Source organism: Engystomops pustulosus, chromosome 7 (genome assembly GCF_040894005.1).
Source record: "Engystomops pustulosus chromosome 7, aEngPut4.maternal, whole genome shotgun sequence".
Classification (NCBI taxonomy): Eukaryota; Metazoa; Chordata; class Amphibia; order Anura; family Leptodactylidae; genus Engystomops; species Engystomops pustulosus.
In genome coordinates this window covers 6469841-6483321 of record NC_092417.1, presented here as the reverse complement: position 1 = coordinate 6483321, position 13481 = coordinate 6469841, and the positions used below count along the sequence as shown (strand labels likewise).

The following is a 13481-nucleotide window of genomic DNA, read 5'->3' as shown; positions in this document are numbered from 1 at the left end:
TTAGCTAGGTCTGCCATTTATGGTTGATTAGCTAGGTCTGCCATTTATGGTTGATTAGCTAGGCTGTACATGATAGATAAGAATATGTCCACACTGATCACAATTTTCAACTGCTCCTATCTATTTCTGGAAAAATTTAGTACAGGCCAAATATATTTGCCAGATTCTATTAGTTCGGTCTGCACTGTCGGTAGTTTTCATTGACTAGCCAAGTCTGCCGGTTCTGCCCAGTATGATCAGTTATAATCACTTCCCCTATATGATTGATTTATCGGGCCAGTCTTATATCGCCCATATCTGACCTGTATCATCATATAAGCTGGATTAATACTACATGATTGATCGGCCAGGTGTTTCGTTTTGGGTACATATATGATCAGTTCACCAGGCCTGGTGTGTATGATGAGAATGGGGCCCGCCATACCTGCCTCCCCTGAGGTGTTCTTGTGTAGACCGGTTCCATAAAAGAAACAACAAATACAAGACTGAGCAGGTGCGTCCCCTCCCCGGCCGGGTACAGTACGCTGATCGTGCTCCTTGGGTCACTGAGCGGCCTCCTGGAAGACAATGACTCAGGCCAGGAATTCGGGAAGTGACGTGAATCTGTCGATATTGAGAATACAGCTCCACTCTGATGTTATTAATGGGATATTTATCCGGCTCCTTATCAATACCTCATTGTTCTCCAGCAGAACCTTTGTGGGTCCCTGAGTGTGAGGCTTTGCTTTCCCTTCCCACCGCTCCTAAGACAAATAACCTTATCTGTGCCGTCTACATAACACGCTGGCGAAATATTGTGATAACCACAAGTGAGCCGAGAACAGCTGATGGTGGAGGCGCAACTTACAGAGACTGACAGGTCAGATAGTGAGCGCTGTGCGATCTGCAGACACCCTGACTAATGGCGAGAAAATCACTACGAGGCACGAGGGCCATGGGACAAGTATTGGGGCATCCTGATGGTTTCATTGTCCCCCCAAGTGTCGGCGGGTCATCTCCAGGACTGATATCTGCCCCATTTATTGGCTGGAGCACATAAGGCTGCAGAGTAGTCCAGGGTCATGGGGGTTACTGATGTCACTGACCCTGCCTGGGCCCGGGGCGCGGATCGCATGGTATGCTCTAACCTTAGAAAGTAAAATATCTGACATTTCTGCCTGGTATCAGAGGCGTCAGTCAGTGCCGGGAGCGAGCCATGGAGGAGCAGCCGTCACTCTCATATGTACAAAGGCAAATTCTGAATGATTTCAGCCTGAAGTGATGACCTGATCCCCACATGGGACGACGGCTCTGCCCCCTACAGCTCACTCGTGGTTCTACATGTATGGTGCCGCCATATTCTGAAAATAACATATGATTTACCAGGGGTGAAGGGATTGGGCTTACTATACACTGTGTTGGAGTATGGCTAGGCTATGCAAGTAGTAAAGCAGTGGAAAGATTATGAACAGGAGAGTAAGTACAGGGACATAGTAGGAACCCAAGATCCCATCCATGCTGCACCCAAGAGAAGGTGGGTGATGGGATGACAGGGAGTGGGGATATAATCAGGGTGCCCGTGGGGGTACTAACAAGCTTTTTACCATTAGGTCCTCTAGGTCCAGTCACTGCTGAGCCATCAGACAGCCGCTGGTGTGTATTTTGGTTATTAGGTTGTAAACCAGAACATTTTGGGTGTGGATCCCTCTTTGCGTCAGATAACCCTTCGGCTTTACATAAGTTTCACAAGAGTTTGGAATTTGCAGAGTAAACATAGTATTGGTAAGGAGATATAAAGTCGATATGCAAACAGAAGGAGGGACAAATGTCCCTGGGATAAATCATATTGTATTAGATCATATGACGGATCAGAGGGTGACAGCCTCCTATAGACAAGAGCCGGGAGCAGGTGCATGAGACCACAGCATGGGGGAGTGACCCCCTGCAGATATCATGGCATCACATTCTATCTAGAGACTTCCTTCCCCTATAGATAAAACATCTCCTAGATCTGCTATACCAATAATTCTAAGGTCAATAACTTTTAATACTTCCACGTAAGGAGGAGCTGATGTTTGGATTGATTTAGAGACTGTACAAACCCAATAACAAACACACTATTCCATTATTGGTCGTGAAGTAACATCTTCATGTTATGATCCATTGTGCCAGGCTGCCTTTATTTCATTCTTCCATGGTTCAATTTTAAGCACTAGAAACAGGAGTCAGCATGGGCGCTCTGTCCCCTCTGTGACTACACTCCCCATACACAGCGAGCTGCCATGTCCTGTGTGTCCTGACACCTTTCTATCATAGCCAGCAGTGGTCAGGGGTCAGCATGGGCGCTCTGACCCCTCTGTGACTACACCCCATACACAGCGAGCTGCCATGTCCTGTGTGTCCTGACACCTTTCTATCATAGCCAGCAGTGGTCAGGGGTCAGCATGGGCGCTCTGACCCCTCTGTGACTACACCCCATACACAGCGAGCTGCCATGTCCTGTGTGTCCTGACACCTTTCTATCATAGCCAGCAGTGGTCAGGGGTCAGCATGGGCGCTCTGACCCCTCTGTGACTACACCCCCCATACACAGCGAGCTGCCATGTCCTGTGTCCTGACACCTTTCTATCATGGCCAGCAGTGGTCAGGGGTCAGCATGGGCGCTCTGTCCCCTCTGTGACTACACTCCCCATACACAGCGAGCTGCCATGTCTTGTGTGTCCTGACACCTTTCTATCATAGCCAGCAGTGGTCAGGGGTCAGCATGGGAGCTCTAACCCCTCTGTGACTACACCCCCCATACACAGCGAGCTGCCATGTCCTGTGTGTCCTGACACCTTTCTATCATAGCCAGCAGTGGTCAGGGGTCAGGGGTCAGCATGGGCGCTCTGACCCCTCTGTGACTACACCCCCATACACAGCGAGCTGCCATGTCCTGTGTGTCCTGACACCTTTCTATCATAGCCAGCAGTGGTCAGGGGTCAGCATGGGCGCTCTGACCCCTCTGTGACTACACCCCCCATACACAGCGAGCTGCCATGTCCTGTGTCCTGACACCTTTCTATCATAGCCAGCAGTGGTCAGGGGTCAGCATGGGTGCTCTGACCCCTCTGTGACTACACCCCCCATACACAGCGAGCTGCCATGTCCTGGGTGTCCTGACACCTTTCTATCATAGCCAGCAGTGGTCAGGGGTCGGCATGGGCGCTCTGACCCCTCTGTGACTACACCCTCATACACAGTGAGCTGCCATGTCCTGTGTGTCCTGACACCTTTCTATCATAGCCAGCAGTGGTCAGGGGTCGGCATGGGCGCTCTGACCCCTCTGTGACTACACCCCCATACACAGCGAGCTGCCATGTCCTGGGTGTCCTGATACCTTTCTATCATAGCCAGCAGTGGTCAGGGGTCAGCATGGGTGCTCTGACCCCTCTGTGACTACACCCCCCATACACAGAGAGCTGCCATGTCCTGTGTGTCCTGACACCTTTCTATCATAGCCAGCAGTGGTCAGGGGTCGGCATGGGCGCTCTGACCCCTCTGTGACTACACCCCCCATACACAGCGAGCTGCCATGTCCTGTGTGTCCTGACACCTTTCTATCATAGCCAGCAGTGGTCAGGGGTCAGCATGGGCGCTATGACCTCTCTGTGACTATACCCCCCATACAAAGCGAGCTGCCATGTCCTGTGTGTCCTGACACCTTTCTATCATAGCCAGCAGTGGTCAGGGGTCAGCATGGGCGCTCTGACCCCTCTGTGACTACACCCCCATACACAGCGAGCCGCCATGTCCTGTGTGTCCTGACACCTTTCTATCATAGCCAGCAGTGGTCAGGGGTCAGCATGGGCGCTCTGACCCCTCTGTGACTACACCCCCATACACAGCGAGCTGCCATGTCCTGTGTGTCCTGACACTTTTCTATCATAGCCAGCAGTGGTCAGGGGTCAGCATGGGTGCTCTGACCCCTCTGTGACTACACCCCCCATACACAGAGAGCTGCCATGTCCTGTGTGTCCTGACACCTTTCTATCATAGCCAGCAGTGGTCAGGGGTCAGCATGGGCGCTCTGACCCCTCTGTGACTACACCCCCATACACAGGGAGCTGCTATGTCCTGGGTGTCCTGACACCTTTCTATCATAGCCAGCAGTGGTCAGGGGTCAGCATGGGCGCTCTGACCCCTCTGTGACTACATCCCCCATACACAGCGAGCTGCCATGTCCTGTGTGTCCTGACACCTTTCTATCATAGCCAGCAGTGGTCAGGGGTCAGCATGGGTGCTCTGACCCCTCTGTGACTACACCCCCCATACACAGAGAGCTGCCATGTCCTGTGTGTCCTGACACCTTTCTATCATAGCCAGCAGTGGTCAGGGGTCAGCATGGGCACTCTGACCCCTCTGTGACTACACCCCCCATACACAGCGAGCTGCCATGTCCTGTGTGTCCTGACACCTTTCTATCCTAGCCAGCAGTGGTCAGGGGTCGGCATGGGCGCTCTGACTCTCTGTGACTACACCCCCATACACAGGGAGCTGCCATGTCCTGTGTGTCCTGACACCTTTCTATCATAGCCAGCAGTGGACAGGGGTCGGCATGGGCGCTCTGACCCCTCTGTGACTACACCCCCATACACAGGGAGCTGCCATGTCCTGTGTGTCCTGACACCTTTCTATCATAGCCAGCAGTGGTCAGGGGTCAGCATGGGCGCTCTGACCCCTCTGTGACTAGACCCCCCATACACAGCGAGCTGCCATGTCCTGTGTGTCCTGACACCTTTCTATCATAGCCAGCAGTGGTCAGGGGTCAGCATGGGTGCTCTGACCCCTCTGTGACTACACCCCCCATACACAGCGAGCTGCCATGTCCTGTGTGTCCTGACACCTTTCTATCATAGCCAGCAGTGGTCAGGGGTCATCATGGGCGCTCTGACCCCTCTGTGACTACACCCCCCATACACAGCGAGCTGCCATGCCCTGTGTGTCCTGACACCTTTCTATCATAGCCAGCAGAGGTCAGGGGTCAGCATGGGCACTCTGACCCCTCTGTGACTACACCCCCATACACAGCGAGCTGCCATGTCCTGTGTGTCCTGACACCTTTCTATCATAGCCAGCAGTGGTCAGGGGTCAGCATGGGTGCTCTGACCCCTCTGTGACTACATCCCCCATACACAGCGAGCTGCCATGTCCTGTGTGTCCTGACACCTTTCTATCATAGCCAGCAGTGGTCAGGGGTCAGCATGGGCGCTCTGACCCCTCTGTGACTACAACCCCCATACACAGCGAGCTGCCATGTCCTGTGTGTCCTGACACCTATCATAGCCAGCAGTGGTCAGGGGTCAGCATGGGCGCACTGACCCCTCTGTGACTACACCCCCCATACACAGCGAGCTGCCATGTCCTGTGTGTCCTGACACCTATCATAGCCAGCAGTGGTCAGGGGTCAGCATGGGCGCACTGACCCCTCTGTGACTACACCCCCATACACAGCGAGCTGCCATGTCCTGTGTGTCCTGACACCTGCAATATGCAACAAACCCCATGAGCCCTTTTCATACAACCCCCCTGCAACTCTGACCTCTGCGCTGTATACAAGTAATATTTCCATGTAGCAGTAGGAGGACCCCAGAATCCACTTCACTGCTGGGCCCTGTAATTGATCCATATCTATCTACCATTTCTTGTCCTGCAATAACCATTATCACAATACTGGTAGGATGATTAGATTGTGAGCCTCATGGGAACAGGAACTGATGTGACATGCTTTGTGCAGCGCTGCGTAATCTGTGTGCGCTATATAAATAAAGGAATCATCAGTGGCGTAACAAGAAGCTGATGGGCCCCAGTGCAAAGTCTGTGCCAGGCCCCCGACTATAATGTATGGTTTATAGTAATAGTCTTCTCATATGGGAAAGTGACACCATAATGGCCCCCTAAGACTCTTAGGCCCGGGTGCGACCGCAACCTCTGCACTCCCTGAAATTACACCCCTGGGAATTATTATTATTATAATCATCTCATTCGTGCACAACCTAGAATGAGAAATTAATGTATCAATCATCTCCGCTGTAAACGTAGATCTTCCAAATAGTGGCAGCACTTTCACGTCTATATCGAAACCTTCCAATGTGGGGTAGAAACTTAAAAACGAGCTGGGGAAACAGTCCCGGGAAACAGTCCTGGGACTCCGTGGGTTCTTCTCGTTGTCTTTCCCCCGGACGCTGCTGCTTGGATTAAGACAAACGTTTGCAGCGGAAATCATTGATTGAGGTGCTGTTCTCCTGCTCCGCTAGATATATAGAAATACTTGTGGTGAATTACTACTAGTGTCCCGAGCCGCTCGTACAAGATCCTGGTTCAGTCTCCATTTAAAGAAAGGTTCAGGTTCTTGAATTTTATTAGTGTGACATCTAGTGGTCACCAAAGAATATAACCTTCTTACATGGTGCCCAAGACACCTAGAGGACAAGTTTAGTATTGCAATCTAGAACAGATTGTTCCATCTGATTGAGCAGATATTTCTCCATCTAACTCAGGGGTCAGGAACCTTTTTGGCTGAGAGAACCATGATCGCCACATATTTTAAAATGTTATTCCGTAAGAGCCGTACAATATGCACATGCCCCCCAGTAGATAGTTAGTCCCAGTGTCACGGGTTCCCCTGCGATCTAGGTCTCGGATCGCAGGCACACCCGTGCCCCACTCCGTGGTGGCGCCCCTTTCCGAGCTCACTCAACTCACCACTTTCCGGCCCCCGTCCCGGCTGGCCAGTGTGCGCGCGCCAGCACTCACAGATTTAATGGGCCAGTGCACCACAATTTGCCCTGCTTACTTCCCGGGTTCCTATAAAGACCGGTGGCTCCCAGCATTCCCCGTTGGATCTTAGTGCTTCATGCCTATGAGGAAGCTTTCTACAGTGTTTCTTTCCCAAGTATTGACCTCCCATAGTGATCCTGTACCTGTTCCTGATTCTGCTCCTCCACTGCCAGCCGTGATCTTTTGCTCCCTCCCCGACCTCGCATTGCTGCCTGCCTTGACAGTCTGCCTGTTCCGGACCACGAGACTGCCTAGTGGTCCTGTAACTTGACCCTGGCTGCCACCGTGGACAAGTCGCGTCTGTGGAATAACCTGGTGGTACCACGCTGCAGCAAGACATCCTGCTTTGTGGCGGGTTCTGGTGAATACCGGGTGCCACATAGATTCCGGTCCCAGGTGTCTGCTTACATCATTGTCCGCGGTGGTCCAGGGGGTTCACTACTCCAAATCCTGACACCCACCACATGGCTCCCAGTAGATAGGTAGCCCCAGCACATACTCCCAGTACATAGGTAGCCACAGCACATGCCCCCCAGTAGATAAGTAGCCACAGCACATGCCCCCAAGTACATAGGTAGCCACAGCACATGTCCCCAAGTACATAGGTAGCCACAGCTCATGCCCCCCAAGTACATAGGTAGCCACAGCAAAAAAAAAAAAAGAATATTCACTTAACAGCACCACCTGCAGCCAGCTCCTTATCGCTCCCACGGTCTTCTCTGGAGCAAATCGAAAATATTTAGGAAACCTGACGAAAATGCGCGATTCAGACCCTTAGTAAATGAGCTCCAAAGCCTTGCAGCATAACACTTGCTTACTTACCATGTTTTTTTCCTGCAAACAAAAAAATAAGTGCTGTAGTGGAGTTGCTGTACTTCGAGTATAGTTGTGGTGATGCCGCAAATAAGCCAAGCTGTGATAATGCAGTGATGAAGCACAGATGTTAAAAAGCACAATTGAATTGCAGCATTATTTTTTAAATGTTTAAATGGCTCATTGATACAAAGTAGAGGCCCTTGGGTAAGCATGCTATGGGCAGGATGTCTGTCAATATGTTTGTCAGCAATGTAGGTTACGTGCATCCCGCCATCAGTATACAGACTGTCTCGGACTTAAGGGCAGCTGACATACAGACGGACGTCTCTGCCCGGTGTGATGCTTTACTTTTAGTCCCAGACTGCAATCATCAGCTGTAAAGTGTCTTTAATGAAGTTTTATTTATCATTACTGGGACAAAATAAAAATTTGTCTAGAGTTACAATTATAAAATATATCTGTCCCAACTTACATACAAACGTAACTTAATAAAAACCTATAGAACATATCTTGTATGTACGGTATATATAAATATATTTGAAAAAGACCAATTGGGTAACTGATCTTACTATGTGGGATCAGGCAGAGGGAGGGGAAGTGCTGATGGAGCCCCCTGATGGGGTAACGGGTCTGTGGTCAGAACTTTGAAGCTTAGGTTTTGTTAAAGGGCGGAATCCACTGTATCCGTACAGTAGGGGATCAGTACTACAGTATATAATGTAAGGCATTATCGTGAGATACCAGATCTATAGTAAGTGTCTGCTCTAGGGCAGGTCTATAATATGTCACCCATTGGTAAGTGTTTCTTAGCTTTCTGAGGACACTTTAGAAAACGCCACGTGAGACAATAGGTCTGTGGTCAGCAGTGCTTGTTATTGTGTGACACGGTGACAGATCTGTGGTATGAGCCTCGCTGACACCGCGTCTATACAATATTTCATTTAGAAAAGTTTTATATATAGAAGAAAATGTTCCGATGCCGGTGGTTATGGCTGAACAACGAACAAACGAGCAGAAAACCTACAGCAACACAACGATTCCACCACAAAGGCCACGACCGCCCTGCATTGTATTATCACTATACATGGGAACGTACAAAACATATAAAGTGCAAGGGCAACACGAGAAACCACAATGTGTGACAGCAAGAGAACAAGAGGACGGGAATCATTAGGGAGATACATAGGAGATGTTCTGCATTGGAAAGGCTCGCCAGACTGTCCGACGAGGATGAAGTCCAGCGCAATTCATGAAGATCGTACGCCCAATATCCTGCATGTGTCGCTTCCCCGCTGAGGTCCACCGGAGTCCACCTTCTTCTTCCTGGTGCATGTAAGTGCATGTCTTGTGACACGTTAAATCCCACGCGTTGTCCGAATCTGTCGGATAATCTGACGACCCGCCCCCCGATTTGTGCCGCGTGCAACACGATTGTGTTTTCGGCGCATTCCCCGATAAAGTCGGACAACCCGACGGAAATGCGGCCGCGGGAGGTGTAGTCTAAGGGGCATGTGGTGAAGTAGTCTCAGTGTAGTGGCAGTAGTGCTAAGGCCATGAGACAATGGTCTAAGAAGCTTGGGAGATCCTTAGATTACCAAAAGCAAAAGGGGAATGGTTGGGGACAAGAACAGGGACCTGCACAAGCCATATAGTAATCAACAAGTAGTGAGATGTTGACCAAACCAGTTTAACTCTGGGCTTATCCCAGGGGCGTTATGCAAGTGTCTTTAACGGTTTTCAGAAATCTGGACTTTATTGTGAGGAAGACACATGTCTCCTATCTCTCAAAGTTGTGCCGGTTAAGATGACACCTGATGAAGACAGGTCAGAGAATGGCAACATGAAGCACCAATGGTTAGGCAAAAAACAATGATAGTCCAAGGTCAGGGCAGGCAGCTCTAAGGCTGAATCCAAGAAATAAGCCAAAGGTTAGAGCAGGAGGCTATACAGCAGAACCTAAGGAACAGGTCAAAGGTAAGGGCAGGTAGAACCTACAGAACGAGGTAAAGGCTCAAGAATCCAAGGAACAAACCAAATGTTAGGGCAGAGGGATATCAAGCTGAATTAAAGGAACAGGCTACAGGTTAGGACAGGCCGCTATCAGGAAGCATCCAAGAAACAAGCCATATGTCATGACCAGTGGTCATCAGGCAAAATACAAGGAACAAGCCAAAGGTCAGGGCAAGCAGCTATCAAGTTGAACACAAGGAGCAAATCAAAAGTTAGGGCAGGAGTTTATAAAGCTGAATGCAAGGGACAAGCCAAAGGTTAGGGCAGGGGGATATCAAGAAGAATCCAATGAGCATGTCAAAGGTTAGGACAGGAGGCCATCAAGGATAATTCATGGAACAGGCCAAAGGTTAGTACAGGAGGCCATCAAGGATAATTCATGGAACAGGCCAAAGGTTAGGACAGGAGGCCATCAAGGATAATCCGTGGAACAGGCCAAAGGTTAGGACAGGAGGCCATCAAGGATAATCCGTGGAACAGGCCAAAGGTTAGGACAGGCTGCTATCAGGAAGCATCCAAGGAACAAGTCAAAGTTTAGTGCAAGAGGCCAACAGGCAGAATCCAAGGAACAAGGCACAGGTGAGGGGAGGTAAATCAAAATAGAATATAGTGGTAACCTTAACACTCAAGTGGAGAAGGTTATCACCAGGTAAATAGGGAGCACATTATGTATGGACACCCTTTAGATTAGTTGTTTTGCCTGCACTTCAGGACTGTGGAACCTGTTTTCATGACATGGTAATAATTGGGATACTTTACCAACGGTGAATACTAATGCACAACTGCATTGCTGAGTGTAGTTTGGTAGAGAAGGGGTAATGGGTTCATGGGTTGTTTTCAGGGATCGACCTTGGTCCAATAGTTATAGTGAAGAAAAAAACTCCTAGAAAAACTATGGTTTGACATTTGAAGACAATTTGAACTTTGAACCTTGGAAACAATTTGGGGAAAGTCTTTTCCTGTTCGTAATGCACAAAACAACTTCTATGAAGACACGACTGGTGGAGTTTGGCTGATCGGCTGTACAGATTTCTGACGTTGGCTCCAAACGGAAGAACTAAAACAGAGATTACGAGCCGGGCCTCTCATCCAACACCGGCTTCTACTCAATATACAGCATATACAATTCAACTGACAATATCTAGGGGTGGTCCCAGCTAATATGGGACAGGCATTTGGGGAAGGGGTAAATTTGTAATAATGTATGACATTTTCTAATTTTCTGTACAGGCAGTCCCCGGGTTACATACAAGATAGGGTCTGTAGGTTTGTTCTTAAGTTGAGTTTGTATGTAAGTCGGAACTGTGTATTTTATCATTGTAATCCCAGCTAGAATTTTTTTGGTCTCTCTGACAATTAGATTTTAAAAATGTTGGGTTGTCATAAGAATCGGGATTAACACTAAAGCTTCATTACAGACGCCTGTGATAACTGTTATAGCTGATTATTGTAGCCTAGGACTAAAGTACAATAAATTACCAATATTCAGAGGTCCGTTTGTAACTAGGGGTCGTATGTAAGTCGAGTGTTCTTAAGTAGGGGACCGCCTGTATATCAATAACATTACCCATCATGCACCAGGGAGCGCACCTAATATTGAACCTCTGGAGAAGTATTGTCCATAATGTCCTGTTATCCGGCTTCTTGTTCAGCAAAATATCTTTCTATGGGGTTTGAGTTGTTCCAGCTTGTTTAGTTCGTCCTCCTCGGCTTTAGACAATCCATTTAGCCTCATGCTGGAAGATAAAACACATCTCAGGGTTGGTGACTTTGTGTTGTGAGGATTTCCTCATTTCCTCAGATTAGTCACTGAATTGGTCTTTCTGTGGATGAATCCGTTGTTATCTACAACTCTCGTTACTGAGGTTTTCGTATACATTTTTAGGTTGACGCCAAATTAGGTCAACCAAATTTAAGGTAGACTATGGTTTGGTGCCTCTGTATGGCGGCATTGGTCGCTGTAGGAAAAACATTGGACACTGATTTTCAATCGAGAAAACTTGTGGCAAACTTCCTCTCCCACCGAAATCAATGGGAAGCCACCAAGTCCATGTTCATACTCACTTAATACAGTTGGAAAAAGACACATTTCCATCAAGTTCAGATGTAAAAGAAACAATTCTATATAACATAACCATCAATGTTATTGAAGCTCTCTGCTGTCCCTGCTGTGACCAGCGCCTGAGCTCTCTGCTGTCCCTGCTGTGACCAGCACCTGAGCTCTCTGCTGTCCCTGCGGTGACCAGCGCCTGAGCTCTCTGCTGTCCCTGCTGTGACCAGCGCCTGAGCTCTCTGCTGTCCCTGCTTTGACCAGCGCCTGAGCTCTCTGCTGTCCCTGCTGTGACCAGCGCCTGAGCTCTCTGCTATCCCTACTGTGACCAGCGCCTGAGCTCTCTGCTGTCCCTGCTGTGACCAGCGCCTGAGCTCTCTGCTGTCCCTGCTGTGACCAGCGCCTGAGCTCTCTGCTGTCCCTGCTGTGACCAGCGCCTGAGCTCTCTGCTGTCCCTGCTGTGACCAGCGCCTGAGTTCTCTGCTGTCCCTGCTGTGACTAGCGCCTGAGCTCTCTGCTGTCCCTGCTGTGACCTGCGCCTGAGCTCTCTGCTCTTCCTGCTGTGCTCTGCGCCTGAGCTCTCTGCTGTCCCTGCTGTGACCTGCTCCTGAGCTCTCTGCTGTCCCTGCTGTGACCTGCTCCTGAGCTCTCTGCTGTCCCTGCTGTGACCAATGCCTGAGCTCTCTGCAGTCCCTGCTGTGACCAGCGTCTGAGCTCTCTGCTGTCCCTGCTGTGACCAGCGCCTGAGCTCTCTGCTGTCCCTGCTGTGACCAGCGCCTGAGCTCTCTGCTGTCCCTGCTGTGACCAGCGCCTGAGCTCTCTGCTGTCCCTGCTGTGACCAACGCCTGAGCTCTCTGCTGTCCCTGCTGTGACCAGCGCCTGAGCTCAGCTATTCCACAGATTGACAGTTCTCATAGTAAAAAAGCCCTGTCGCCTCTGGTGATTAAACCTTGTTTTCTCCAGACGGAGACAGTGCCCCCTCATCTTTTGATTTGATTAAATCTGAAACAACTTACCACCATATTTTTTGTATGGACCATTCATATATTTAAATAAATTAATCATGTCCCCTCGTAGTCGTCTCTTTTCCAGACTAAATAAATCTAGTTGTTTTAATCTTTCCTCATAACTGAGACCCTCCATATCCCTTATCATGTTTGTGGCTCTACATTGAACCCTCTCCAGCTCCAGGGCCTCCTTTTTATGGACCGGTGCCCAGAACTGGACAGCATATTCCAGGTCTGGCCGAACCAATGCCTTGTACAGTGGTGATATTACTATCATCCAGACAACTTTTGATACATGACAAGATATTGCGGCTTAAGAGGCAGCTGATTGACATTGTGCTGTTATTTAATCTATGATCTACTAGCACCCCCAGGTCCTACTCAATATGGGACTGTTCCTGGCAGTGAACTCAACCAAATAAAATACATATGGACACCCCTGTTTCCTCTGACTCTCACATTCAGTTAGGACAAGCTCTCTACTCTCCCATCTAAGGTACCACGCCATCTCCCCAGCGGAAGATTATTTCCTTTACTTCCGCCATGGACAGACTAACATCTTCACCTGCCGGTGTCTGAAGGCAAGACGACACATTTTGTTCCTTTGAGACGGTTAATTAATTATATTGTGAAGTTGCATGGTATTCTGAGAATATTGGGGCAGATTTACTTACCTGGTCCTGTTGCGATCCCGTGGTTTGTTGTCCGACGAGGATTCGCGTCCGGCGCGATTCACAAAGCTTGTGCGCCCAAGTTCCTGCATCCATCGCTTCTGCATTGAGGTCGGCCGGAGTTCATCT

General features: G+C 49.4%; 1 protein-coding gene across 4 annotated transcripts in view; it reads right to left on the bottom strand.

The window, feature by feature from the left end:
• Positions 1-7547: 7547 nt before the first annotated feature.
• The window catches only part of LOC140069147 (NACHT, LRR and PYD domains-containing protein 3-like), a 49301-nt gene continuing 43367 nt past the window's right edge, over positions 7548-13481 (bottom strand). For all 4 annotated transcript variants that reach the window (XM_072114518.1, XM_072114519.1, XM_072114520.1 and 1 more), the window contains one exon: positions 7548-11360. In XM_072114518.1, coding sequence (XP_071970619.1) covers positions 11273-11360 — 88 coding nt within the window. In that variant the 3' untranslated portion in view covers positions 7548-11272. The remainder of the gene's footprint in view (positions 11361-13481) is intronic.